At 41.5% G+C, this 24501-nt stretch overlaps 1 protein-coding gene across 2 annotated transcripts; it reads right to left on the reverse strand.

Moving 5' to 3' along the window:
- Window positions 1-8060: 8060 nt before the first annotated feature.
- Window positions 8061-24097, reverse strand: LOC138349451 (keratinocyte-associated protein 2-like). 2 transcript variants are annotated; one of them, XM_069311051.1, is made up of 5 exons: window positions 23941-24052; window positions 19524-19550; window positions 17848-18002; window positions 14073-14203; window positions 8061-9003 (listed from the first exon to the last, which is right to left on the reverse strand). In XM_069311051.1, exons 1-5 carry the CDS (start codon window positions 23942-23944, stop codon window positions 8901-8903), a joined length of 420 nt encoding a protein of 139 aa, XP_069167152.1. In that variant the 5' UTR covers window positions 23945-24052; the 3' UTR covers window positions 8061-8900. The 2 variants fall into 2 exon arrangements, with proteins under 2 accessions (XP_069167152.1, XP_069167153.1); XM_069311052.1 differs by lacking the exon at window positions 19524-19550 and having other exon boundaries at window positions 23941-24097.
- Window positions 24098-24501: the final 404 nt, after the last annotated feature.

The raw sequence follows: 24501 nt of genomic DNA on the forward strand, positions 1-24501 counted from the left end.
CTGAAAGACATTAGGAATAACTGTAGAATAATAAACCCCACATTGTTTGAGTTAGGAAAACACTATTTGTCAAATGTTGATACTGTTCTTAAAAGATTTCCCCATTTTGCACCCGCAAGATAACGTAAGCTTTTAAGGATTGATACAAGTTAATCTTCTTGTTTGAGGAGCTGTTCACTTGAGACAGTTAAGCAAGTCCCAGCTGTGTCTGGGGTACAAGTGACAGGATGAACAACCCAGCGGGTTTTCTTCCTATTGGGGAGTGTTGTACGTGCTGCTATGGCGGTATGTTCACTCACAAGATGAGTGGCGCTGCCCAATAAACTCGCCCCTCGGGGCAAAATTTAAAATTTAAATTCTGAAATATTTTTAAAAATACTACGTGATTCTGGCAACACCGTTATACAAACTGTTTTTTTTTTATATAATTAAAACTTACAAACCAGTAGTTAAGGTAGTTATAGTCAATTTTCTAGCCGCCATTGTCCCCAATCCAGTCACCTCGGCTCGGGTGCGCGGAAGGGTATTGCCTCATACGTTGTAAACTATAAAATGGCGTTGCCCGATGCCCCGAAATGCTGTGGAATTAGTGGCTTTAGGTATTATATGTTTTAGCTCTCTCTATAAATCCAGTATTATACTGTAATTCGTCTACTATGTATGTATTTTTACCTGAATAAACATTTTGATTTGATTTGATTAATGACATAGAAAATCACTCCTTATTCAAAATTCAAAATGTTTATTCAGATAAAAGTACATACATGGAAGATAAGTTACAAACGTAATGTTGGATTTATAGATAGAGCTAGTACATACAATACATGTATGTATGCATGCCTATATTGTATAATACATGTACTATTATGCATAATAGTCCAAAAGTTTTGTCCGAAACGCTGCGCGTACCAGTGGCTTTACAAGAATGTTAACACCATGCTATGTATCCTCACAAACCCAATGTAGCTTCTTGTATATATTTATAAATAAATAAATAAATAAATAAATAATAAATATACAGTATTGTCATTGGCAAGTGTTTGGTGTGGGAGGAGTGGATGGCGGCTCAGTCACGTGGTGTGTTCCGTTGTGTGAGGAGCTGTCGTCAACCGCTCTCAAATATCGCATTTGTTACGTCTACTGCACAATGCCATTCAAGTCCAAGAGTGTGAAATTACGACAAGCACAACTGGCATACGCTCGTTGTGTATATCAGCGACAGAGCGCAGCTTTAGGGCAAGCAAGGAGTGAGGTAGAGGAGGATGTGGTGGCCTCCCAGCGTCAGCTATGAGCAGTGCGACGACGCCATCTTCACTCCACGCTACTCTCAAGAGACGACAATATCCAGCTCTATGGTGCTGCAAGTCTCCCTCTAACATACAGTTCAGCTTGAGGGGCTCCTGCGAGGTTCGCGGCCATCTTGGCGCTGATTAAGGTGCTGAACGCTCCTGGCTGGGCTTTCTTCCCTCACCTCATCCGGAGCTCATCTTTGAATTCAGCTGGGTTCTTAGGGCCAGTGTGTGCTCACTGCAGTTACCCAGGGGCTCACAGCACCGGGGGAGGCCGGAGTCTCTCTAATGGACGCCTCCTGGAGCGGGGGCGCCATGGACGTTGACAGCATTAAGTCCCTGAGAGGCAAACGTCTGCTGGAGAATGAGTCTGCTGACGCTGCTAAGAGGATGTCTTCACCTTCAGAAGACCTTCCTCCTGTGGTACCTCATTCCTCGTTTGTGGTTGTCCTAATTCAGTCAACAACAGATCAGTGCGAGTTTGGGAATCCCAGTACCTTAAGTGCAGCAATTGAGGCTTCAGTATTGTGGTCATATTGCCTGCCTGAGACCGTGTGTACCCTGGGTAGGAGTGCAGCACTGAAGCTGCACATCAGGCAAGAAGCTCTGCTGCACGTCCGGCAACCCGACATTATCAAGTCGAGGGACTGGCCTGTCAGGTGCCGACAGGTATTGTCTCAGGCCTGGTATTGGAAGATTGACCCAATAGACCCAAGTGTTGAAGTGGATGATATCCAGGCCATTCTACAGGTGTTAAGGGGTGCATCAGTAGGATTATTGGAAGTTACCAGGATTTGCGGAGCAGCAGAACCGACAGTCCATGGGGTCCGTGTAAAGTTTGACGGACCCCTTCCTGACTGAGTGGCACTGCATAGGACCTCGTATCAGGTCCAGCCCTACAACTTTCCCATGTTATGATGCTATGGTTGCCATCTTTTGGGCCACAGTCGCCTCGCCTGCCGTAATGCAGCATGCTGTGCCAACTGCGGCAAAACAGGTCATTCAGACAGAGATAATAGTGGGTGCTCTGCCCCATCTCGCTGCCTTTTATGCCATGGCCATCATAAGATTAGTCAAAGAGTTGCCCAGTATATCTTAAGGCTCTCAAGTCGGGGACCCCTCGACAAGAGTTGTTCCAAAGGTTGAGCCTGCTCCATTGGATAGCTCTGATGATCCTCTCCATGGTCTCCTAGGCACTTTCTCAGGGTTTTGTGACACCGGCAGAACATATGAGGCCCAGAGCGAAGCACTCGCCAGTCACAGGCGCCGTCAAGAGGGTTCACAAGCCGATAAGCCGATCACCGCTTCCGCCAGGCAGAGAGATGCATTGCTCAACAGCCGTTGGGCTGACTGTCATTGATACCACACATTTTACTTACTTTGTATGAGGGCTTTATGGCTTTTTTCTGGTGGTTCCTCCTTTGGAGACGTCTGTACACAGGTGGTCAGAAAGTTAGCTGTTGTATTTCAGGGATAATGACACCCCATCCTGAGAATACTGTGGTGTTTTAGAATGCCCGCTCCCTTTTTAAGAAGACGCACTTCCTACGCAATTTTTATTGGCAGCGCACCACCGTTGATTGTAGGACTCTGTAGACTTGGCTTATTGACGATCTTTCCTTGATGGTGCTTGGGTATTCGGTCTATAGACAGGATCGACCGGTACAGGGTGGAGGGGGACTTGCCCTCTTGGTAAGGATTCAGTCCCAAGCTCCTTGCTCCGGATTCACTCCTTCCCGGGCGGGCATTAAGAGTTCATGGCAGTGAAGGTGGCCCTGTTCCATGGGTGGGGCACCTTTGGAGTTCTGTATAACTCTTGTCTACCAGTGACGAAGGAACTAGAACATTATTTTGGTCCTGTCACGGACACCTGTTTCGTCAAGGGTGACTTTAACGCTCGGCACTCATGGCAACCTATGCTATTGGGTCGCCACCACAACACGGCTGGCTGAGCCCTGTTTCAGTTTCTCCTTGATTCCCCAGACCTCTCCTTACAAACACCATCTGGTTTAGGATAGGCCCGCTCAATGGGCATACTTCAACGCTCGATCTCTGCATTGGAAGAGGTGGCCCTTCACGATGGCTCAGATATGGACCGGGCCGTACCTGGTAGTGATCACCTGCCCATCATTTCCTTCGGGGCACTGTTCTTCCTGCTCTGACCACGCGAAGATCCAAGTGGATCTTCTCAGAGGGGTGCTTTGCTATGAGACGGATGACTGGTCGACCCTTTTCCCCAGTTACGGCAGATCTGCATGGGTTAGTGGATGCTCTCTCTCTTCACTGTAGGCTCTTGGCATTTCAGTAGGACTATAGTGGCCAGACTACCAATATCCTTCCTGCCGTGGGGCTTCATGGTGGACTCCTGAATGTCGGCAGGCAGTACTAGACCGGCGACGTGCATAGAATTTGTGGCGGGTCTACCCTACTCCATTGCAATGGCAAAACTTGCGCAGGCTGGACGCCAGGTGTAGGCGGACCATGCCAAACTCAAGTCCTGGGCTGATTATTGTGCCTCTCTCCGACTTGACTCCTCCTCTGCGGGAGCCTGGGCCTATGTTCGCAAGATGACAGGGAGGTACTCCCAGCCTTCCATCCTATTCAGAGACCCCAGTGGTAATTGGGGCCTGGGGAAAGTAGAAATAGCCGAACTTTTGGCTGACCACTTTGAGGATGTTTACCATTCCCCGCTCCTTTCTGCGGGTTCCATGGGTTGGAGCTCCTGACAGGGTATAGGACTAGCTCAGGACCTGGATTGTCCATTTACATCTGTTGAACTTGATGAGACCCTGTCACTATGCCAGGGATAGACAGCGTCCCATATGAATTTGTTCAGAGGGCGCCCTGGATCTTTCAATCCCACCACCTTCACTTCTACAACGCCTGCTGGTCCTCTGGTGTTTTCCCTGACCCGTGGAAACAAGCCATTCTTTTACCATAGCAAAAGTCTGGGAAGGATCCATCTGTCCCGAGTTCATCTCGGCCCATAAGTCTGCTTCCATATCTCGGGAAATTGATGGAACATCTTGTTCATACCCAGCTACAATGGGTGGTGGAAACCTTAGGTCTCCTACCTGAGGGTATCAGTGGATTTCGGTCGGGAAGAAGCACGATGGACTGCCTCCTCTCCTTGGATAATCGAATAATTGACACTTATCGCCGGAGAAGAGTGCTCCTTGCAGCATTCTTCATCATTCTCTGACCAACCTCCTTGGTCTATCTCAGAATGACATGACTGATTGGTACTGTAACAAGAAGTTGAATGCAGCAACCAACGAGACACACCACCAAGTCCGGAAAGGCTCCTGAGAAAGCTGGCCCCAGCTATGGGGACTGGTGCCTTAGTGTCATTGCAATGCTACCTTGAGGACCCACATTTCGGACCATTTATAATAGGTTAGCATGTTTTAGTGTTATATTTTGATATTACATAATGAATAAATGTAAATATAAATGTGCTGGCAAATATATATTTTTTCATTTTGTTATCAGGCGATTTTCATGGAACTTACACACCTTATGTATGCCTATCAGTATGGGTGGCAATCTTGAAAGGAATCAGTTGTCAACCTCAGCCACAGGTAACAGAATCTTTAACTTCATTTTGTTCAAGCAAGTCATTTACAACTACAAGGAGAGACTACTCTTTCATTATTAATCAATTTACATGAAATTTACACCTTATATGTAGTTTATGCCTCTACAATTTATCAAAAATATTTTATTCCTAAGTCCATTTATTGATTTTATAAATATAAACATAATGTTGCATAATTTTTCTGGGAAACTTTGAATATTTGTATTATTAAACTAAACATTTTTTGTAATAATTCTTTAAAAAATCTTTTATATGTTAATGTGACAGCTGAGTGTCATAGAAATCATTTCAGTTGACAGTTGTGTTTGTAGTCATTTTAAAAATTGTTCAAAATTTGTTGAATAATAAATTTTGTATTTTTTTCTCCCATTCTATTAGGCTGCGATGCTGAAACTTGGACCAGTTGGAGCATTTTTCATATACAACTAGTCAATAAAGTTTGATTGAAATTGAACAACTTTCACTTTAACTTGTTATGGCCCCTTAAATCAGTACAAATTATCTAAATTAGTATTTTAAATAGTTCTTACATTCATTGCACTACCCACAACTTTACTATTCTACAAATCTCTTTAGTGTCATACTTTTCCTGATATCCTTAAAAAAAAAAAAAGCGAGAGTAACGCCAGTTCATAAAGGAGGCAAAACAGCCGACATAAACAATTACAGACCAATATCTGGAGAAGGTGCAACAAGTCATTCCTGAGCTAAGTCATCTCTCGTATCAGGAACACTTGAAGACCACAGGGCTAACAACACTGCAACCCAGGCATGACATTGAAACTTAAAATATTGAACAAGTTAGAGGATGTTGATCCAGATACTTTCTTCTTCAGGTCAGATATAACACAAACAAGGAGCAATGGTTTCAAGCTCAAGCCACAATGTAGGATTGAGAACAGGAGATACTTTTTCACCCACGGTTATAATCCCAAGGAACCTCGTAACTGCCAAAACTGTGCTGTTTCAAAATATACCCAGTAAAAATCAAGGCAAATAGGGGGGACCTTTGACAAGCCGCCGGCTTCCTGTCCTCATTGAGGACACTAAAGTTAGTGGGCCTCAGGTAATTCAAGTAAACATCAAATATCAAATCTACTTTAAAATCTAATCAAATCTTTATAAAATATTTGAAAAAATTATTTACAAACGGCTCTATTCCTACCTTGTAAAGCTCAACATATTAAGTCCCTGCCAGTTTGGCTTCCGTTCCCAAAAAGAATACCAATGATACCATTATTTGTCTGCTTATAGGCTATCAGTTGAGGGCCACAGGGCCAACAGTGTTGTTAGCCCTGTGGTCCTCAACCATTCCTAGTACAACTTAGTTCAGGAATGATTTTAGTACTGTATTTCCCTAACTCTTATCTCTCAGCTCTAGGACTAGTCTGGCATACCTCCGGAATTTCTCCAGCTTCATCTCATTCGATAAGCTAATTAAGGACTCCATGCTGATGCTGCATGTTCCACAATTACTGGTAGTCTTATGTACTGTACGTGATATTCAAGGTCGTGCATGCTTCCTTATTCACATTTCTCAGACATTGGCCAGGAGTCAGACATCCTGGACCAGAGGATATTGATCCAGACCATTTCTTTAAATGGTCAGATTTAACACAAACAAGGAGCAACGGTTTCAAGCTCAAGCAGGACAAAACGGTTGATGCTATTTCACCCATAGTTATTTCACCATAGCTAATTTACCTATAAATGCCAATATTTTGGCATTTACGGATTTGGGGGATAGGTAGTTCCATGGGCTTGTATTACAAGTCCATAGAACCACCTATCCGCCAAAGCCGTAAATGCCGAAATTCAAAATCCAGCTCAATAAAATCAGGACAAATGGTGGGGGACCTTTTTCAAGCCACCAGCTTCCACCCCTCATTGAGGCCCTCAGGTAAATTATCAAGTAGTATATGATTTATGTCTTGGTAGTACGTTGGGTTCGTTCTTGACTCAATTAGGTATCCCAGGTAGGACAGAAATGGGCGAGCACGAAAATCACATTAGATGTCGTTATGGATTTGCTCCCCAAGAATACTCCCAAAGGATAATGACATCTAATGATGGATGCCACATGAAGCACTCTGCCACACATACAAACTCGTGCACTTAGAATCTTGCTCAGAACATTGTTTACACCTTGATAAAGGATTTAGGTTTGATCCAAAAATTTGGCAATAGTACACTTACACGTGTATTGGGTCTTTTCTTCACCTTCATTCAAGCATTACAGCATTCTAGTAAGTTTAAACATAAATTATCATCATATAACCTACAAAGCCAGTGCAGACATCATGTTCTTCCTGTTATATTATTAAAAATACATGGCTCGTAATTTACCTTTCAAACAAGAGATGCCATACCAGTGATGATACTCAAGACACTATTGCTCTCTAATACAGTAACAGCCCCATTCACAGCTGTAGAAATTCCCGACCTAGAGAGCATGCAAAGATCTTTTACGGCTAGACTCTGTTAAAGCGTCTAAATTATTACGACCCATTAAAATCTGTATTCTCTGACGTGCAGGTGAGAGAGATACATTATAAACTACACCTGAAAAATATTAAGGGGACCAATTCCAAACCTGCACACAGGAATAACATCATGTGAGACAAGGAGGCATGGCAATTTGTACAAAACAGCTGTTGAAAAGCAGAGGTGCAATAGGTACGTGAAAGAGAACTATCAACACCAAGGACACAATCTTTTCAACATGCTCTTGCTACACAAGTGCTTTTGGCCAAAACGCTTTGCGTAATAGTGGCTTCATTAGTTTGTTTAACTCCTGTCCGCACAATTGTACATTACTCATTGTCCCCCACAATTGTACATTGCGTGTTCTTTGTACATATTCTTTTGAACAAAAAAATTAATTTGAATTTTTTGAATAAGGGGGTATAACTGGCCAACTTCTCAAGTGCTGAAAAGAGAATTAGACAAGCACCTCCAAAGGATACCTGATTAACCAGGCGGTGATTTTTATGTCAGGCTGAAAGCAGCTACATCTGACAGTCTGGTTGACCCCACCACCAACCAGGAGGCCTGGTCAGAGACTGGGCTGCAAGACTGTTGATTCTTGGAACCACAAGTTAAGGTACCAGTGAACTCCAAACGCCTGTATGCAAATATCATAAACATAACAGGAAAATTTAAAGTTATTAAAATTTATTTGCTACACTTTATTACAAAAACTTTAACAAGTTGGAATGCAGCAAAAATACCCAAAGGCAGGCCTGGCTTGCCACCAATAAAAAAAATACCTTCATCCATAATATTGGAAAAAATTCAGTTATCAGTCTTTAACCACTGCAAATATCATAAAATAATGGAATTATTTTTTGTAGAAAGTTTTTCATAAAAGTTTCAATTGTTCATTAAGAGCTTAATTTGCCACATTATGTGCTGACTTTATTACAAACAAAATATTCATAAATTCCACTGTAGTTAAAAGAATTTCTGTAACTATTCAGCATCAACAAAACCCACGATAACTCCTATGGTACCGAATGAAATTTTTCAACAAGAGAGTATAATTAATAATACCAAATATAATACTGTAGTCACAAGTACTGCATTTATAATGGTCTATTTTTAAGGCTGTGCTTACAAAAAAATAACTTTGTAAGATGTGCATTATTACCACACATTAAGAATTTCACCAGCCTGTTTTCTTGTGATGTGTATTAGTAATGCAATAAGATACCCAATAAAGTTTTCAAATATAAAGTTGTATTTCCATTACAAATCAAACTGTACTCGCCTAGTTAAACTGTGTTAGAATTAGAATGACCAGATGCAAGTACACATTTTAATTAAAATATTTATATCTGTATGCTGGCTATAATGTGTTCACAAATACCGTCAATAAGCCATATAGTATTTACCAACACATCAATGTGAAACTTAAATGAAAAACAGAAGTTAGGAGGAGTATATTTAGTGTGATGCACAGTAGTGAGGGCCATACTGATCATCTCTCCCACGCATCTTACGCAGTTCAAACTTTACTTCTTTTTCTTGGAGCTGGTCACTGAGGGGACAGCTGGAGCAGCACTTGTTTGGCCCATCTTGTTTATGTAATATAATCCAACCATAGAACAAAGCAAACTGGAAATACAGAATATATATATGTAATCTCTCAAGACTAATAGAAACTGGATAGCCAGGGCTCTTAATACAAACAATATTATGAAATATTTTAAAAATACAATTTCTCTCTCTTAAGAGTGGGAAAGAGGGTGTGAATTGTGAAGCTATATCCACTTCCCTGCTCACCCACTAGGTAGCTTCTGCTGTGTATGTCAGCCGGTTAGTTTGGGATGATGAATGAGAGGGAAGTAGTGAGGTGGTGATAAGTATATGGTGGTGAGCAGCAGGTAATGACAGTGGAGTGGTGAGGTGGTGGTGGTGAACAGTGGGTAATGACAGTTGAGTGATGAGGTGGTGGTGGTGAACAGTGGGTAATGACAGTTGAGTGGTGAGGTGGTGGTGGTGAGCAGCAGATAATGACAGTTGAGTGATGAGGTGGTGGTGGTGAACAGCAGGTAATGACAGTTGAGTGATGAGGTGGTGGTGGTGAACAGCAGGTAATGACAGTTGAGTGGTGAGGTGGTGGTGGTGAACAGTGGGTAATGACAGTTGAGTGGTGAGGTGGTGGTGGTGAGCAGCAGATAATGACAGTTGAGTGATGAGGTGGTGGTGGTGAACAGTGGGTAATGACAGTTGAGTGGTGAGGTGGTGGTGGTGAACAGTGGGTAATGACAGTTGAGTGGTGAGGTGGTGGTGGTGAGCAGCAGATAATGACAGTTGAGTGATGAGGTGGTGGTGGTGAACAGTGGGTAATGACAGTTGAGTGGTGAGGTGGTGGTGGTGAGCAGCAGGTAATGACAGTTGAGTGGTGAGGTGGTGGTGGTGAACAGTGGGTAATGACAGTTGAGTGGTGAGGTGGTGGTGGTGAACAGTGGGTAATGACAGTTGAGTGGTGAGGTGGTGGTGGTGAACAGTGGGTAATGACAGTTGAGTGGTGAGGTGGTGGTGGTGAACAGTGGGTAATGACAGTTGAGTGGTGAGGTGGTGGTGGTGAACAGTGGGTAATGACAGTTGAGTGGTGAGGTGGTGGTGGTGAACAGCAGGTAATGACAGTTGAGTGGTGAGGTGGTGGTGGTGAACAGCAGGTAATGACAGTTGAGTGGTGAGGTGGTGGTGGTGAACAGCAGGTAATGACAGTTGAGTGGTGAGGTGGTGGTGGTGAACAGCAGGTAATGACAGTTGAGTGGTGAGGTGGTAGTGGTGAACAGCAGGTAATGACAGTTGAGTGGTGAGGTGGTGGTGGTGAACAGTGGGTAATGACAGTTGAGTGGTGAGGTGGTGGTGGTGAACAGCAGGTAATGACAGTTGAGTGGTGAGGTGGTGGTGGTGAACAGTGGGTAATGACAGTTGAGTGGTGAGGTGGTGGTGGTGAACAGTGGGTAATGACAGTTGAGTGGTGAGGTGGTGGTGGTGAACAGCAGGTAATGACAGTTGAGTGGTGAGGTGGTGTTAGTGAACAGTGGGTAATGACAGTTGAGTGGTGAGGTGGTGGTGGTGAACAGTGGGTAATGACAGTTGAGTGGTGAGGTGGTGTTAGTGAACAGTGGGTAATGACAGTTGAGTGGTGAGGTGGTGGTGGTGAACAGTGGGTAATGACAGTTGAGTGGTGAGGTGGTGTTAGTGAACAGTGGGTAATGACAGTTGAGTGGTGAGGTGGTGGTGGTGAACAGTGAGCAATGTGGTGTGTGTGTTACATTTGACCTTTTAGAGAAGCATTAATATCATCAAACTTATTCAGTATAATATTTTAAAGGCCTCGATGAGATCAGCCCATGGCTTACTTTTACATCTTACAGGTTTACACATTATTATGAGCTTAATTTTTAACATTTTAATAAACTCATCTTTCAACATGGCAACCATTAAAATTAATACCTGTATGTAATAAATACCTGCCTTCAGCAATTAATATACAAATTAAAAATCTGATAATGTGTAAATGAAGCAGCCCAGCCTCAAAAAATAATACTTCCAGTAATTATTTGGTCACGTGCAAAAATGGACCGTTGGACCCAACAAGCTAATGTTATGTACAACTGGATTACCCCAAATAGCATGTTTATAAAACAACAAAAACTAAAGAATCTGTCCAAGGTGTAGATAAGTAATCATAGACCTAATACATGCTATCCTAGGCCTAATTTAGCTCATATATATGTGCGATACTTAGCCTAAAAAAGTTTAGGGTTGGTTTATGGCTCTTTTTCAAGCTCTCTATAAATTAACAGTACATTAACATGAACTATGTTGTCCACTACAGTAAATTTTTTTAACATTCTGCCATATAGTTGCTATAATAAAAATTCATTGTGCCAGGGGACAGGCAGCCATACATATATACGGCCATACCACATTAAGAACACCGCTTCTCGTCCGATCAGCGAAGTTAACACTTTCGCGCTATCTGGACGCGCCGGCGCGTTCGGTTTCGTCTAACGTAAATGCATAGTGGACATAAAGTTATGTCAACTTTTAAAATATTTGTATAAAATTCAATTTTAATCCGATTTCATTGGGGTTTGTTTCAAACGACGCGCCATGAAGTTCTCTTTCTCACCACTTGGCCGCCTGGCGCGTCGGCCTACCCGGTCACGTGACGGGCCCATTGTTTTCGTGTCACGTGTCGTGAGTCGATCACGCTCCCCTCACGCGCCAAACTCGAGCATTTTTACCCGTTTCCGTGTGGATTATATATGACTTTGACGTATACTCAGGTATTGGTAAGACGATAGTGGATACAGTAACGGGGTTGATGCAGCCTTTAGTGAACCAGGGTTACCATTTGTACATGGATAATTACTACAACTCGGTTACCCTGACAGAAACATTGAGAGAACTTGGGGTGTACACATGTGGCACAATTAGAATGCTACGTGGCGCCCCAAAGGTATTGCAAGCTCTAGCCACGGGTAAACTTCCACTGGATACCACAGTATACCGCCGCAAAGATAATACCTTCATTCTCCTGTGGAAAGACAAGCGAGTGGTTTCAATCATTACCAACATCCACAATGCAGATACTCAGCGAGTTCAGCGAAGGAAGCGAATTCGCAACCGAGACGGAACAAGTGGAATACAACAGGTAACAGTGAACAAACCGACTGCAATTTGCGAGTACAATAAGTTCATGAAAGGTGTGGACCACTTCGATCAAATGGTTAAATATTACCATTTTACCAGGAAAACTCACAAGTGGACCAAAAAGATTACCTTTTATTTCCTGCAAATGGCATTGCATAATGCCTATGTTTTGTACAAATACAACACAACTGATCGAAAAAAGCTAACATTGCTACAGTTCCACGAAGTGGCAATCTGGGCCCTATTGCACTGGGACACAGAGGAGTGGCCTAAAACATCATCATCATCTCAACACTTGCGGCACGCTCCAGACATAAATGATGACACAGCTCCTGCCAATGCTGACGCCATGCCAACTCCCGGACCATCTGGTGTGAGGCGGCCTTTGTTCACTACACCACCTCAAGATGAAGCAGACAACGAATCTGAACCCGACATGTCTGCCACACTGCCAGTTGACGAAACTGTTTTGTCAGATGAATCTGACTCTCCTGCAACTCCTGTTACACCTCCAGCGAGAGGACCTGGCCGCCCTATTGTTGATTCAGAAAATCGCATGAACTACAAACTGAAACATGAAATTTACAGACTGCCCAAACGTCTCAAGTGTCATGCATGCGCACGGTCCGGTAAAAGGAAGGACACGAACTATGGATGCAAGACCTGTGGTGTTGCACTCTGTGTTGTTCCCTGCTACACCAATTACCACCGGAAACAGGTGTATTGGGTGGTGAAGAAGTAACCACCCGCAACAGCTTCACTCCACCTACAAACCATCTGTTGAGCAACTTCAGGAATGAAGAACCTGAAGAAGGTGGAGTGAAGAACAAATGCTCAACTTATTGTTCCACAACCAGCCTTCCCTTGGTAAGTACACCTATTTGGTCCAAGTTTGTGTAGTATAATTTAGCTCATAGAACATTCTATTGCGAAAACATTGCCACAAAAATGAATGACATACATACAATAATAATATCAGAACAGTGAAATAAGTATAAACTTTCAAAGCAACGTTTCGCGCGTGTGTTGTCCGGTCACCGTTACCAGGTAACAGTGCGCCCACTTCCCACACTCTTGCGGGTGGGCCGGGACCATTATTCTACGATTATATTCATATCACCGTGTTGGGAATTTTATTGGGAGTCCATTGATACCAAAATTAAGGCTGTAGGAGAATTGTAGAGGTGATAATAATCCCAAGAGTAAAAACATTTTGTTGCTGTTGAGCGCTCACGGCGACTCATCTTCGTAGTTATTTATTTCATGCTGGTATCTCTATAGCTTTCGTGACTTTTTTTACTGATGTTCTTCTAGAGAATTTTATTGCGAACACGTTGATACCAAACTGAAATACGTAGCATGAAAACTAAGGTCAGAAAAGTAAAAAGAGTATACACATTTTTGTTTTTACGCTTAAGCGATAAAAACGCCGCTCGCACATACGGTTGGCTGAGTGACCTTCGCCGAGAGCGCGAAAGTGTTAAGCAACGTTGGGTTTGGTTAGTACTTGGATGGGTGACCGCCTGGGAACACCAAATGCTGTTGGCAATAATGTTGACCAAAGAGCCAGAGCTCAACCCCCACAAGCATAATTAGGTAAGTACATACACAAATGCGCGCACACAGATTACATATTACACACACAGAAAATGCACAAATTACACTTAGGTAATTACACAGTATATGCATGCATGCTTATATTGATGGCCCATCTCCTAAGGTCAAATTACTGATCCTCCCCAGGATGCAACCCCATAACAACCCTGACTAACTCCTGGGTACCTACTTACTGCTAGGTGAACAGAGGAATTAGGTGATAGGAAATATGCTCAACCATTTCTGCCTCGTCTGGGATTCGAACCCAGAATTCTTGATTGCGATTCGAGAACGAACCCAACCCTATTACCGGGACCTTATTTCTTAGTACAGTATATATTAATTACTTTAGTGCTATAAGTACTTTCATGTTTGAAGATGGCTCGAAATAAAAGGTAGGTGCAACTTACCAAACAGTAACAGAGACTCTGTGAACCATGCCCGCAGCAGAGCAGGCCAGCACCATACAAAGTGCTACTTCAGGAATCACACGCGCCTGGAACCCCTTTCCAAACACAATGTTTTCCAAGTTGCTCAATGCCTGCTTACAAGTTAAGGAAGAGCCTAATAACTAAGGGTACAAATTTATATATTTCCCATTGTCAGGGATAGGAAGCTTGTACTTAGGCTGAACTCCCAGGTAATTTACCTATTTTACATGCAAAGAGAATAGAGGCATCAGATGAAAGAAAATGTGCCCAATCACTTTTCTCCTGCCCAGGGATTGAACCCGGGACCTTGGATTGTGAGTCAAGGATGTGAACTATTTTTCTACAGGTCTCATGGTTCACTTATAAGAACCATTGTCTAGTTAAAACATATTTAACATTTAATATGATGAAATGCATATGTGAAATCAATATACAGGTATGTGAATCCTGTGCATTATTTCACACACAGTTCAATTCAATCAGTAAGTTTTAACTAGTTAGTGACATGACACGGTGGATGTGTGTCATCCGGTCATCCAGATTAAGATCACAAAATGGTTGACCGCTAGGACAGCCTTGAACTTGGATCGAGAGTTTTAAAAAAGCCTAACAGGCTTCCTGTTCCTGACAATAATATACCATACCAACTTTTTCTACCAAGACTATCATTTACCACTATGCATTAGCCAAGTTGTTCCTGTGCACCCATTAGACTTTGTCAATGAAAAAAAAAAAAAAAAATTGTTGAAATGCATTTGAGAGAAATATTCACACATTAATACTGTACCACAAAGGGGCATACAAAGCAGTTTGATATTGTTGGTGACAAGAAAATTCCTGAAAATTTACAAGTAGCTGCAGTAGTTCTTGATGATCATCATACTGAAGTACCATACACCATTAACATGACCTTTTTTGCTGCTATAATCAATTGTAGTAACCCGACAACAAAAATGGCATTCTCTGCCATAATCGATTTAACTCAAGGGACGGATTATTTAATAATAATAATTCATTGAGTAGGGGAGACAGGAAGCCAGGGTGTATTCACACACATTCGGCTTATGTAAAGCCCCCCCCCCACCCAGGATGTAGCCCCACAAGCTGACTAACTCCCAAGTACCTACTTACTGCTAGGTGAACAGCTGCATTAAGTGAAAGGAAATGTGCCCAACCATTTCTGTTCCGCCCAGGATTCTGACCCGGAATTCTCAATTGTGCATTGGGAAAGAACCTGACTGATACCGGGACCCTCATTTATTCCTCCATATCACAGAATGTTCAACAAAGTGCTCTGGCCTACAAAATTTGAGCTTGAACTCTCAACTGGCTACAGAATAAAATATCACCTGAGCGATAGCACCAGATATGACTAATGTATTTGTAGCCATAAAAGACGCACCCTCATTCATGCATTGCAAATGGCTGACAGACGGATGAAAGTTGAACATTCTGTTAAAATTTCTTGGATTATTTTTCATTTAGATAATGAATAAATGTCTTAATGGTAACAGATTCATTAAATAATGTATGACATATCAGGTGTGGGTTATGTATACTGGGTAAGATGATGCGACCTTCCTAAATAACTGCCGACCTATCGTAAGTTTGTGATAACAGACTGTGATAACTGTTTGCTTTCAATATTATATTATTAGCAATCATTTTTGTGCCTCTGCCCAATGTTTCTCGCCGGCGCCTGGGATTGAACCCAGGACCACAGGATCACAAGTACAGCGTGCTGTCCGCTTGGCCGACTGGCTCCCTAAACATGGTCACTTTTACCCAAGGGAAGAAGGTATTGAATGTCAAAGATCTCTTCTTTCCTGGTGAATACCAAATCCTGCATTGAAGGAATGTCCCCTTTCCTCTGCCTTATTGCTTGTTTAACGTGTTGATACTAGTACAGTACATACATAAATTTCTCCAGGATGAGCTTTACAAATCTACCCGTCCAAAAGTCCTCCGTTCTTGCTCCGTAAACCTAGCAGCCGTCTATGGAATTCAAGCTAAAGTCATCAAGTACCAAGAGTCGTGATCAATCTTCATCAGCTCTTAGTATTATCTCTCTCATGATCATTATGAGGCCCTCTTGAATGTCATCACTTTACCTGAACATTTATAAAAACTAAAATATGTACTTGACAATTGCACTATGAAGTTTTTGCCGTAACCAGGAGAGCAGTGAGGTGGTTACGAGGCGATGCCTGTCTCATATTTACCCAGCCTCCTAAAATCACTGATATTTTCCTTTGTTGTGATGACCTCCTAAAACTACTACTATTTTCTATTTTTTTCCTCATCTGCTGTCCTGTTTAGCCTAGATGATATTTCCTTTTCTAAACATCCAAAAATTATTATGGACTTACTTCTATCTGCAGTGTTTTGTTCTAATTTACTGTTGGTAACCAGTTCTTTCCTAAATACTTGTCTAATTCCTGCATCTTGTTGCTCATTTCTGTTTTTGAATTTCAAACATACTTCTTTGATTGTTTCTTTCTCTTTTACAACTTGTGTATACATTTCTTTTATTCCTCTTTGCACTTTTCCAGTCCTTTATTATTCTCCTATATTAATTAAAGCTGTCAATGAAGTTTCTCTTAGCACATCCTTGCCTAACTCCCCAGTTGGACTGGCCTACATGGTGATCGAGTTTTTTTCCATGCGAGTATTTTTCCTGTTAATTTCTTCAAATTCACCCTGCTTCATTTTCTATGTCTCATTATCTTCGACTAGTTCCTTGATTTGTGCCTCCTGTATCTTCCCTTTAAATTGCAAAATTCATTCCTGAGACTTTCGCCTTCTCGTTCTAATTTAAGAACGTTTCCTTCATAATTCCTTAGCAAGTCCGCAATTATCTCTAACCTGCCATGAAAGCCTGCCAAGAACAAAATATACCGTAATTATGGTAAAATTCTATCCTCAATAAGTTTAGCATTTTGCAAACACAGCATTTTGGCTGTTTACGACTGAGGTCCTTGACTATATCTGGTCTTAGCCACTAGGTATTTCAAAAATATTTGTGCAAACTCACACAAGTAAACTGAGATATACACAAGGAACTCACACTACAGTACTGTAATGTGATGTACCAACGAGAAAATCAATTGGACTAATTTGGGGATTTGAGCTCTCTGACCTGGGTACTCCCAAGCTGTGCACTTTACCTCTGAGCGATGACATGGTATGCTATACAACCTGTGATGCCACTGAATACACAGGAAATTTAGGGGGGTCCCTACTGAAGCCAGTCCAGGTTTTACATATAACCCCTATGCACTCTGGCATAGGTAATGGACGTCTCCACCATATGCTCCAGCTTCAAATACACAAACTCGGACATATTTTGTTTATCTAACAAACAATATTGTACAGTATCTCCTTCCTTTTCTCCTGCATTATTACAATAATTATTTATCCAAAGGTAGCAGCAAGCTGGGAACATTACTGAACACTGTGTCACAGGATATTCAAAAGGTCCTAAGGAAAGGTTTATAAGGTAATTATCACAAAGCAATTATTACACTACAGTAATGTGATGTAGTGCTTAATACTTTAGTGCTCAATACTTAAGTTGGAACTAAACAGCACTTGGAAGGAATACAAAAACAATGATCTGGGATAGGAAGGAAGGAACGAATGCCTATCACTTAGGACCCCAATCAGAAAATAAATAGACAAAGCAACTGACATCAAAGGTGCACTATTACAATACTGTAATTATAAATTAGTCATTTATAAAATAAAAGGATACAGTTATCATGAAGATGAAGAGCCAGGATGCCACATATCCAGCAACAAGCGTCATGAGCCTCGTGGAGCCCAGCTGGTTCTTGTACATCTGCAGCGCCGAGAACACCAGGATGCAGCACAAGATGGCCAGGCCAAAGGATGCTCCAGTACTCACACCTGCACCAGTTTAACCATCATTTTGTATTTCAAAAGAATTATATTTCAGCTAACATAAGCAATGAATATTTATATTGTGTGTAAATAATATATTTATGTACATGTTTTATATCTGTATATTTCAAGATTACAGTATGCTGTACTATATTTAATAAAAACAACTGGCTAATATCTTACCTCACTTGCTTCACCTGCCCACTCAAGAACATGAGCAAAAGCTCTGCATATTTTTAAGCAAATTACATACTGTGCAAATCAATTATTACTGTGCAATCACACAACACATGATGAAAAACAAGATCCACTTTAGTCTTCACTTGTTTAATAAAATTATCCAATGCAGGTGATGAGTCACAATAACGTGGCTGAAGTATGTTGACCAGACCACACACTAGAAGGTGAAGGGACGACAATGTTTCGGTCCGTCCTGGACCATTCTCACAATCAACTTGAGAATGGGCCAGGATGGACCGAAACGTCGTCGTCCCTTCACCTTCTAGTGCGTGGTCTGGTCAACAAAACTTGCAACCCGTTCTCGCAAATTCGTAAAGTCAATATTGACTTATTAACTACGTGCATAGGTGATATACTAAACATAATAGATACCTTAAAAAGATTCATAGAAAACACCGACCTTACCTAACCTTGTTAGTATCTTAAGATAAGCATCTTATTGCTTCGTAATTACACTTATTACTTAACCTGTACCTATTATAGGTTAGGTAATAATTGTAATTACGAAGCAATAAGATGCTTATCTTAACATACTAAGTAGGTTAGGTAAGGTCGGTGTTTTCTATGAATCTTTTTAAGGGTATCTATTATGTTAAGTATGTCACCTATGCACGTATTTAATAAGTCAATATTGACTTATTAAATTTGCGAGAACGGGTTGACAAAACTATCCAATCACTTGGTTTTGTCCAATTGATTTTTGTAATTAAAACACTTATCAAAGTATTATATTAAAAAAAAACTCTACAGTGCACAGATCACAGAGCATGAATGACTGTGGATCCGGTAATTCAAGGCGTGCACTAAATGCTATAACCTGTGACAAAAATGGTGAAATAAAAGCCGTTCATTTAAATTATTTGGTTATAGTATTTTAATCACACACATTTCATAAATAATTTCTGTAGCGAGTAGATTATCCTCTGTAGCGAGTAGATTATCCCAATAATATACTCGCTCCAAATGCATTGTTAATATTCCTGTCAACCTTTGGAGATGAATGAGGTGAGGCGTTGCCCGGGCAATACGGTGAGGAGTTGCCCGGGCATATAAGCAGCAGGATAGCAAACATTGCATTTGGAGCGAGTATATTATTGGATAATCTACTCGCTACATTTCCAAATGTGATAGGACAGTAACAAAAGAACATGGGCACAGAGATTTGGAAATTTGTTGGATTTTTTTTCCTAGAAGATCTGCAAGCTCGTTGTGACAAAATATTGCTTAGCATTTTTGCAATTAGTTTTACAAAAGCTTTGTGCTCTGCTAAAAACATTTTATACTTACGATACTCAGAATTTCTAAAATTGACACCTGAAAAATTTTATTGTGAATGATTCAGTTTATGTAACAAACTTCATTTATTATTGTAACACAATTGTAATATAATCAAATACTGTATCTAGGGAATGTTTATATCAAAATGAAGTGGAGAGAACCTGTAACATATTTAGTGCTCAATACTTAAAAATTGTAAATAATATTCTGACACTTCTGATCTGTTGCATGTGCAAGAATTAACTGGCACAGGCATTCTACAAGAGTTGCATTCATCATTTAGTCCTACAAATATAACTAGCCAAGTTGTATAAGAAAAAGAGACCATGAATCTGCAAAAGTATTCTTGAAAGAAAAGGGAAAACTAGCTATTCTAATACAAGAGTCTGCTACTCTTAGTAGCAAAACTACTTTAACATGTATTTATTAAAAAAAAAATGCCTCACATCATCCACATTTTATTTTCCTAGACTTGACTGAATTGCATGGAACTACAAAAACAGTATGCAAATACTGTACTTGCTTAGCAGCCTACTTGCCTTGCTGAGCAAAGATTTCATCATGATCATCTTCGCAACAATTTTATTGCTTTTACGGGTGATGGTGCTAGCGTGACGCTGCTGGTAACTCTAATGTGGCTCAATCATTGTTGCAGAACGCTAATATTATGACTGTTAAAATCATTGTTGCAGAACGCTAATATTATGACTGTTAAAATCATTGTTGCAGAACGCTAATATTATGACTGTTAAAATCATTGTTGCAGAACGCTAATATTATGACTGTTAAAATCATTGTTGCAGAACGCTAATATTATGACTGTTAAAATCATTGTTGCAGAACGCTAATATTATGACTGTTAAAATCATTGTTGCAGAACGCTAATATTATGACTGTTAAAATCATTGTTGCAGAATGCTAATATTATGACTGTTAAAATCATTGCTTGGAATTGTCAGTTGGAAATACAATCTCCAAATATTTGATGCTAATTGTTTCATTATATATAAACTTAAAACTCCCTAAGAAACAAAGAAATTCAACAGCGTGTAACAAGGCTTCATAAACAGATGAAAAAATGGATGAGTCTTAGGAGCTACTGTAGATGTGTTTCAAGTTCTATCAGAAATGTTTGGCACTTTAGATAAGACTATGCATCACTGTATCATCACTTAAAGTATGTTAGCAGTGGCACTGATAAAAGTCGATCAAGAGATGACCAGTATACTTTCAGGGAGCTTCATCTATTCAACCTATTGACAGTTTATCCTTCATCTGGCAATTTAGATATGGATAAAATGAGTTAATGAACAAATCCACAAGGGCCTTGAGGGTTCAAACCTATGCCTTGGATGTTGCCAAACCCGCTCTAGTCAACTGTACCACGACATGGTAAAAGAATTGCAACCTGGAGTGCTACTGCCCTCACGAGGATCAGTAGCTCCAGGTTAGGCTTCAGTGGAAGCCTCGGGATCCTCATGCGGACAGCAGCACTCCAGGTTGCAATTCTTTTACCATGTTGTGGTACAGTTGACTAGGGCACGTTTGGGAACATCCAGGGTATAGGTTCGAACTCTCATCAAGGCCCTTGGGGATTTGTTCATTTGATATATCACATTGTGATTTCTGTGCGTATGAGTCTTAATGCTATTTAAATAATGAAGCTTGCATCAATAATACCAATACAAAGTTGTACAGGCCCTGATTCATATATCAGGCTGCACGTAGCCGCGACCAACAGCCTGGTTGACCAGACAACCAACCAGGATGCCTGGTCAGATAACGAGCCACAGGGATGTTGATCCTCGTAGCCACCACAAAGTAGTCACAAGGTAGGTAGGTAGGCACAGTATCATAAACAATGTAAAACTGTTATTTACACCAATTTCTACCCATGAATCAACTAGGTGATGACCAGACACTTCTACTATTTTTATTTTTACCAATTGCTGAGCTAGGTATCCGAGTGCCCACCAAGCATAAAATTTAGATCTTGAAGAATAGTAATTAGTTTATCTCTGGAAACACTAAAATAGCCTTTTTAAAAGCAATCATGGCATAGCCTGCACAGATATATCAACTGTGGACGACATAGTGCCAGATCTTGTGCATAGGGTATTAAAGCTTTTGAAAAATTAAAATTCTTCTGAATGAAAACAAGGTTTTAGCAGAATAAACCTAAAAGTGACAAATGAGGTCTGGACTGTCAAGCATATGAGCAATATATACAGTATATAGTATAGTATATCATTAAACTACAATCTTTTGATTCAAAACTTGAAACCAGACATTAATTAGTTTTGTCGGGGACAGACAATGTACAGTATAAATATACTGTACTCCTGTACTCTACTGTATCTACACATGAGGCTTATATTGCAGTCCCCCCCCCCAATGTAAAACTACTGACCTTTCCCAGAATGCAACCCGAGAGCATTTGACTAACTCCCGGGTACTAATTTACTGCTAGGTGAACAGAGGTATCATGTGAAAAGAAATGTGCCCAGCCACTTCTGTTCTATCTGGGACTTGATCCCTGGATTCCCAATTCCGAGTTAAGAACGAACCCAACTGGACTGCAAAGACCCTTATATAGTATACACAAGTAGTGTAGGTGTCATCATTCAGCAAATGATAAACATGAGTTGCCACGTTCAAGGAACTCACTATGTACCAAGTTTAGAAATTTTTATTGTTAGTATTACTTCAAGAATGAGAAATTTCAAGGAGTGCTTAAATAAATGTTTTTTTTTTTAATTTTATTTTGCATTAATCATACTGGTTTGTGACTGGAATCATGATTAGCTACATATTACACAACCAAATGGTCTCGGGTTAAATTTCCAGACCGGATGTTTCCTTGCACCTGATGCCTCTACTCACCTACCCTGCCTCGAGGTGTTTTCGGGGCTTAGCGTCCTCGCGGCCCGGTCGTCGACCAGGCCTCCTGGTTGCTTGACTGGTCAACAAGGCTGTTGGACATGGCTGCTTATAGCCTGACGTAACAATTACAGCCTGGTTGATCAGGTATCCTTTGGAGGTGCTTGTCAAGTTCTCTCTTAAACACTGCAAGGGGTCGGCCAGTTATACCTCTGCTTTTCAATGGAGGTATTCTGCACATCCTGCCATGCCTCCTGGTCTCATGTGGTGTTATTTCTGTGTGCAGGTTTGGGACCAGACCCTCTATTTTCCACGTGTAAATTATTATGTATCTCTCCCGCCTGCAGTCAAGAGAATACAGATTTAGGCATTTCATTCGGTCCCAATTGTTTAGATGTTTTACTGAGTGGATTCTAGTAGTAAAGGATCTCTGCACGCTCTCCAGGTCAGCAATTTCCCCAGCTTTGAAAGGGGCTGTCATTATGCAGCAGTACTCCATTCTAGAGAGCACTAGTGTTTTGAAGAGTATCATCATCGGTATAGCATCTCTAGTGTGAAAGGTTCTTGCTATCCAACCTGTCATTTTTCTTACAGTTGCGACGGCAACTTTATTGTGTTCTTTAAAAGACAGGTCTTCCAACATGAGTACAACCAAATCCTTTACATTGCCTTTTCGTTCTATGTTATGATTTGCTTGGGTTTTGTACGTGGTTTCTGCTTTGATATTTTCATTTTTTTTTTGTAGCGCATGAGCTGGAACTTATCTTCGTTAAATACCATATTTAAGGTAACAGGTAACTTAGCAGGTAACTGTTGTGGGTAGCATCCTAGGAAAGGTCAGTCATTGGCCTAGCCAAGGGGGACCTAGATAAGCTAAATAGGCCTCCCTTCCCCATTAGTGGGACAGCCCTATCCTAATATTCAATGAATATGGTATCAAAACATCACAGTACAAGGTAAGGCTCCAACTGCTGACCTGTGGACCACAGCCACACTGGACCAACAGCTGACCTGTGGACCACAGCCACACTGGACCAACACCTGACCTGTGGACCACAGCCACACTGGTCCAACAATTGACCTGTGAACCACAGCCACACTGGACCAACACCTGACCCGTGGACCACAGCCACACTGGACCAACAGCTGACCTGTGGACCACAGCCACACTGACCCAACATCTGACCCGTGGACCACAGCCACACTGGACCAACACCTGACCCGTGGACCACAGCCACACTGGACCAACAGCTGACCTGTGGACCACATCCACACTGGACCAACACCTGACCCGTGGACCACAGCCACACTGACCCAACACCTGACCTGTGGACCACAGCCACACTGGACCAACAATTGACCTGTGGACCACAGCTACACTGGACCAACCAACAGCTGACCTGTGGACCACAGCCACACAACACGGGGCCAGAAACAGTCCCACTGCTCTGGACCCGCGACTCCTGAACCTATCTCCCTATGACATATGCTTCTCCACCGCACACACAGGTTGTGAGAGGCGCTTCCCGGGCGTGTACCAACGTACCCATGGTGTACCGTAGGCAGGAGCAGGAGCAGCAGGAGCAGCAGGAGCAGCAGCAGGAGGGTGTAAGAGCAGCAGACAGCGGCCGGTCACTGGCTGCCACGCGCCGCCCTCCCAGCTGCCACCTACACCTTATCTTTTTCTCGTTTTTCTCTTATTTTACCTGAATTTACCTCAGAGCCTCTGTCTCTCTAGTGGCCTCGACGAGGACAGGAAACCGACGGCTTGTTGAAGGGTCTTCCTCCCTCCCCCATTTGTCCTGATTTAACATGTAATAATTCGATACGATTTGTTAACATTAACGTTTAGTATCCGCCTGGCTGTACTTACCTAAATAAATATCCTACAAGTACTACCCTAGATGTACTTACCTAAATAAATATCCTACAAGTACTACCCCTAGATGTACTTACCTAAATAAATATCCTACAAGTACTACCCCTAGATGTACTTACCTAAATAAACATGCTATAAGTACTATCCTAGATGTACTTACCTAAATAAACATCTTACAAGTACTACCCTAGATGTACTTACCTAAATAAACATGCTATAAGTACTACC

This window comes from Procambarus clarkii, chromosome 69, assembly GCF_040958095.1.
Source record: "Procambarus clarkii isolate CNS0578487 chromosome 69, FALCON_Pclarkii_2.0, whole genome shotgun sequence".
Classification (NCBI taxonomy): Eukaryota; Metazoa; Arthropoda; class Malacostraca; order Decapoda; family Cambaridae; genus Procambarus; species Procambarus clarkii.

Bases quoted from the DNA above. Each gene is read 5' to 3' on its own strand.
- LOC138349451 (XM_069311051.1), bottom strand. The intron at 14,204-17,847 runs GTATCCTTTTAT...ACTTGTAAGCAG, and splicing joins TCTTCATCTTCATGATAACT to GCATTGAGCAACTTGGAAAA. The intron at 9,004-14,072 runs GTAAGTTGCACC...CTGTATTTCCAG, and splicing joins AGAGTCTCTGTTACTGTTTG to TTTGCTTTGTTCTATGGTTG.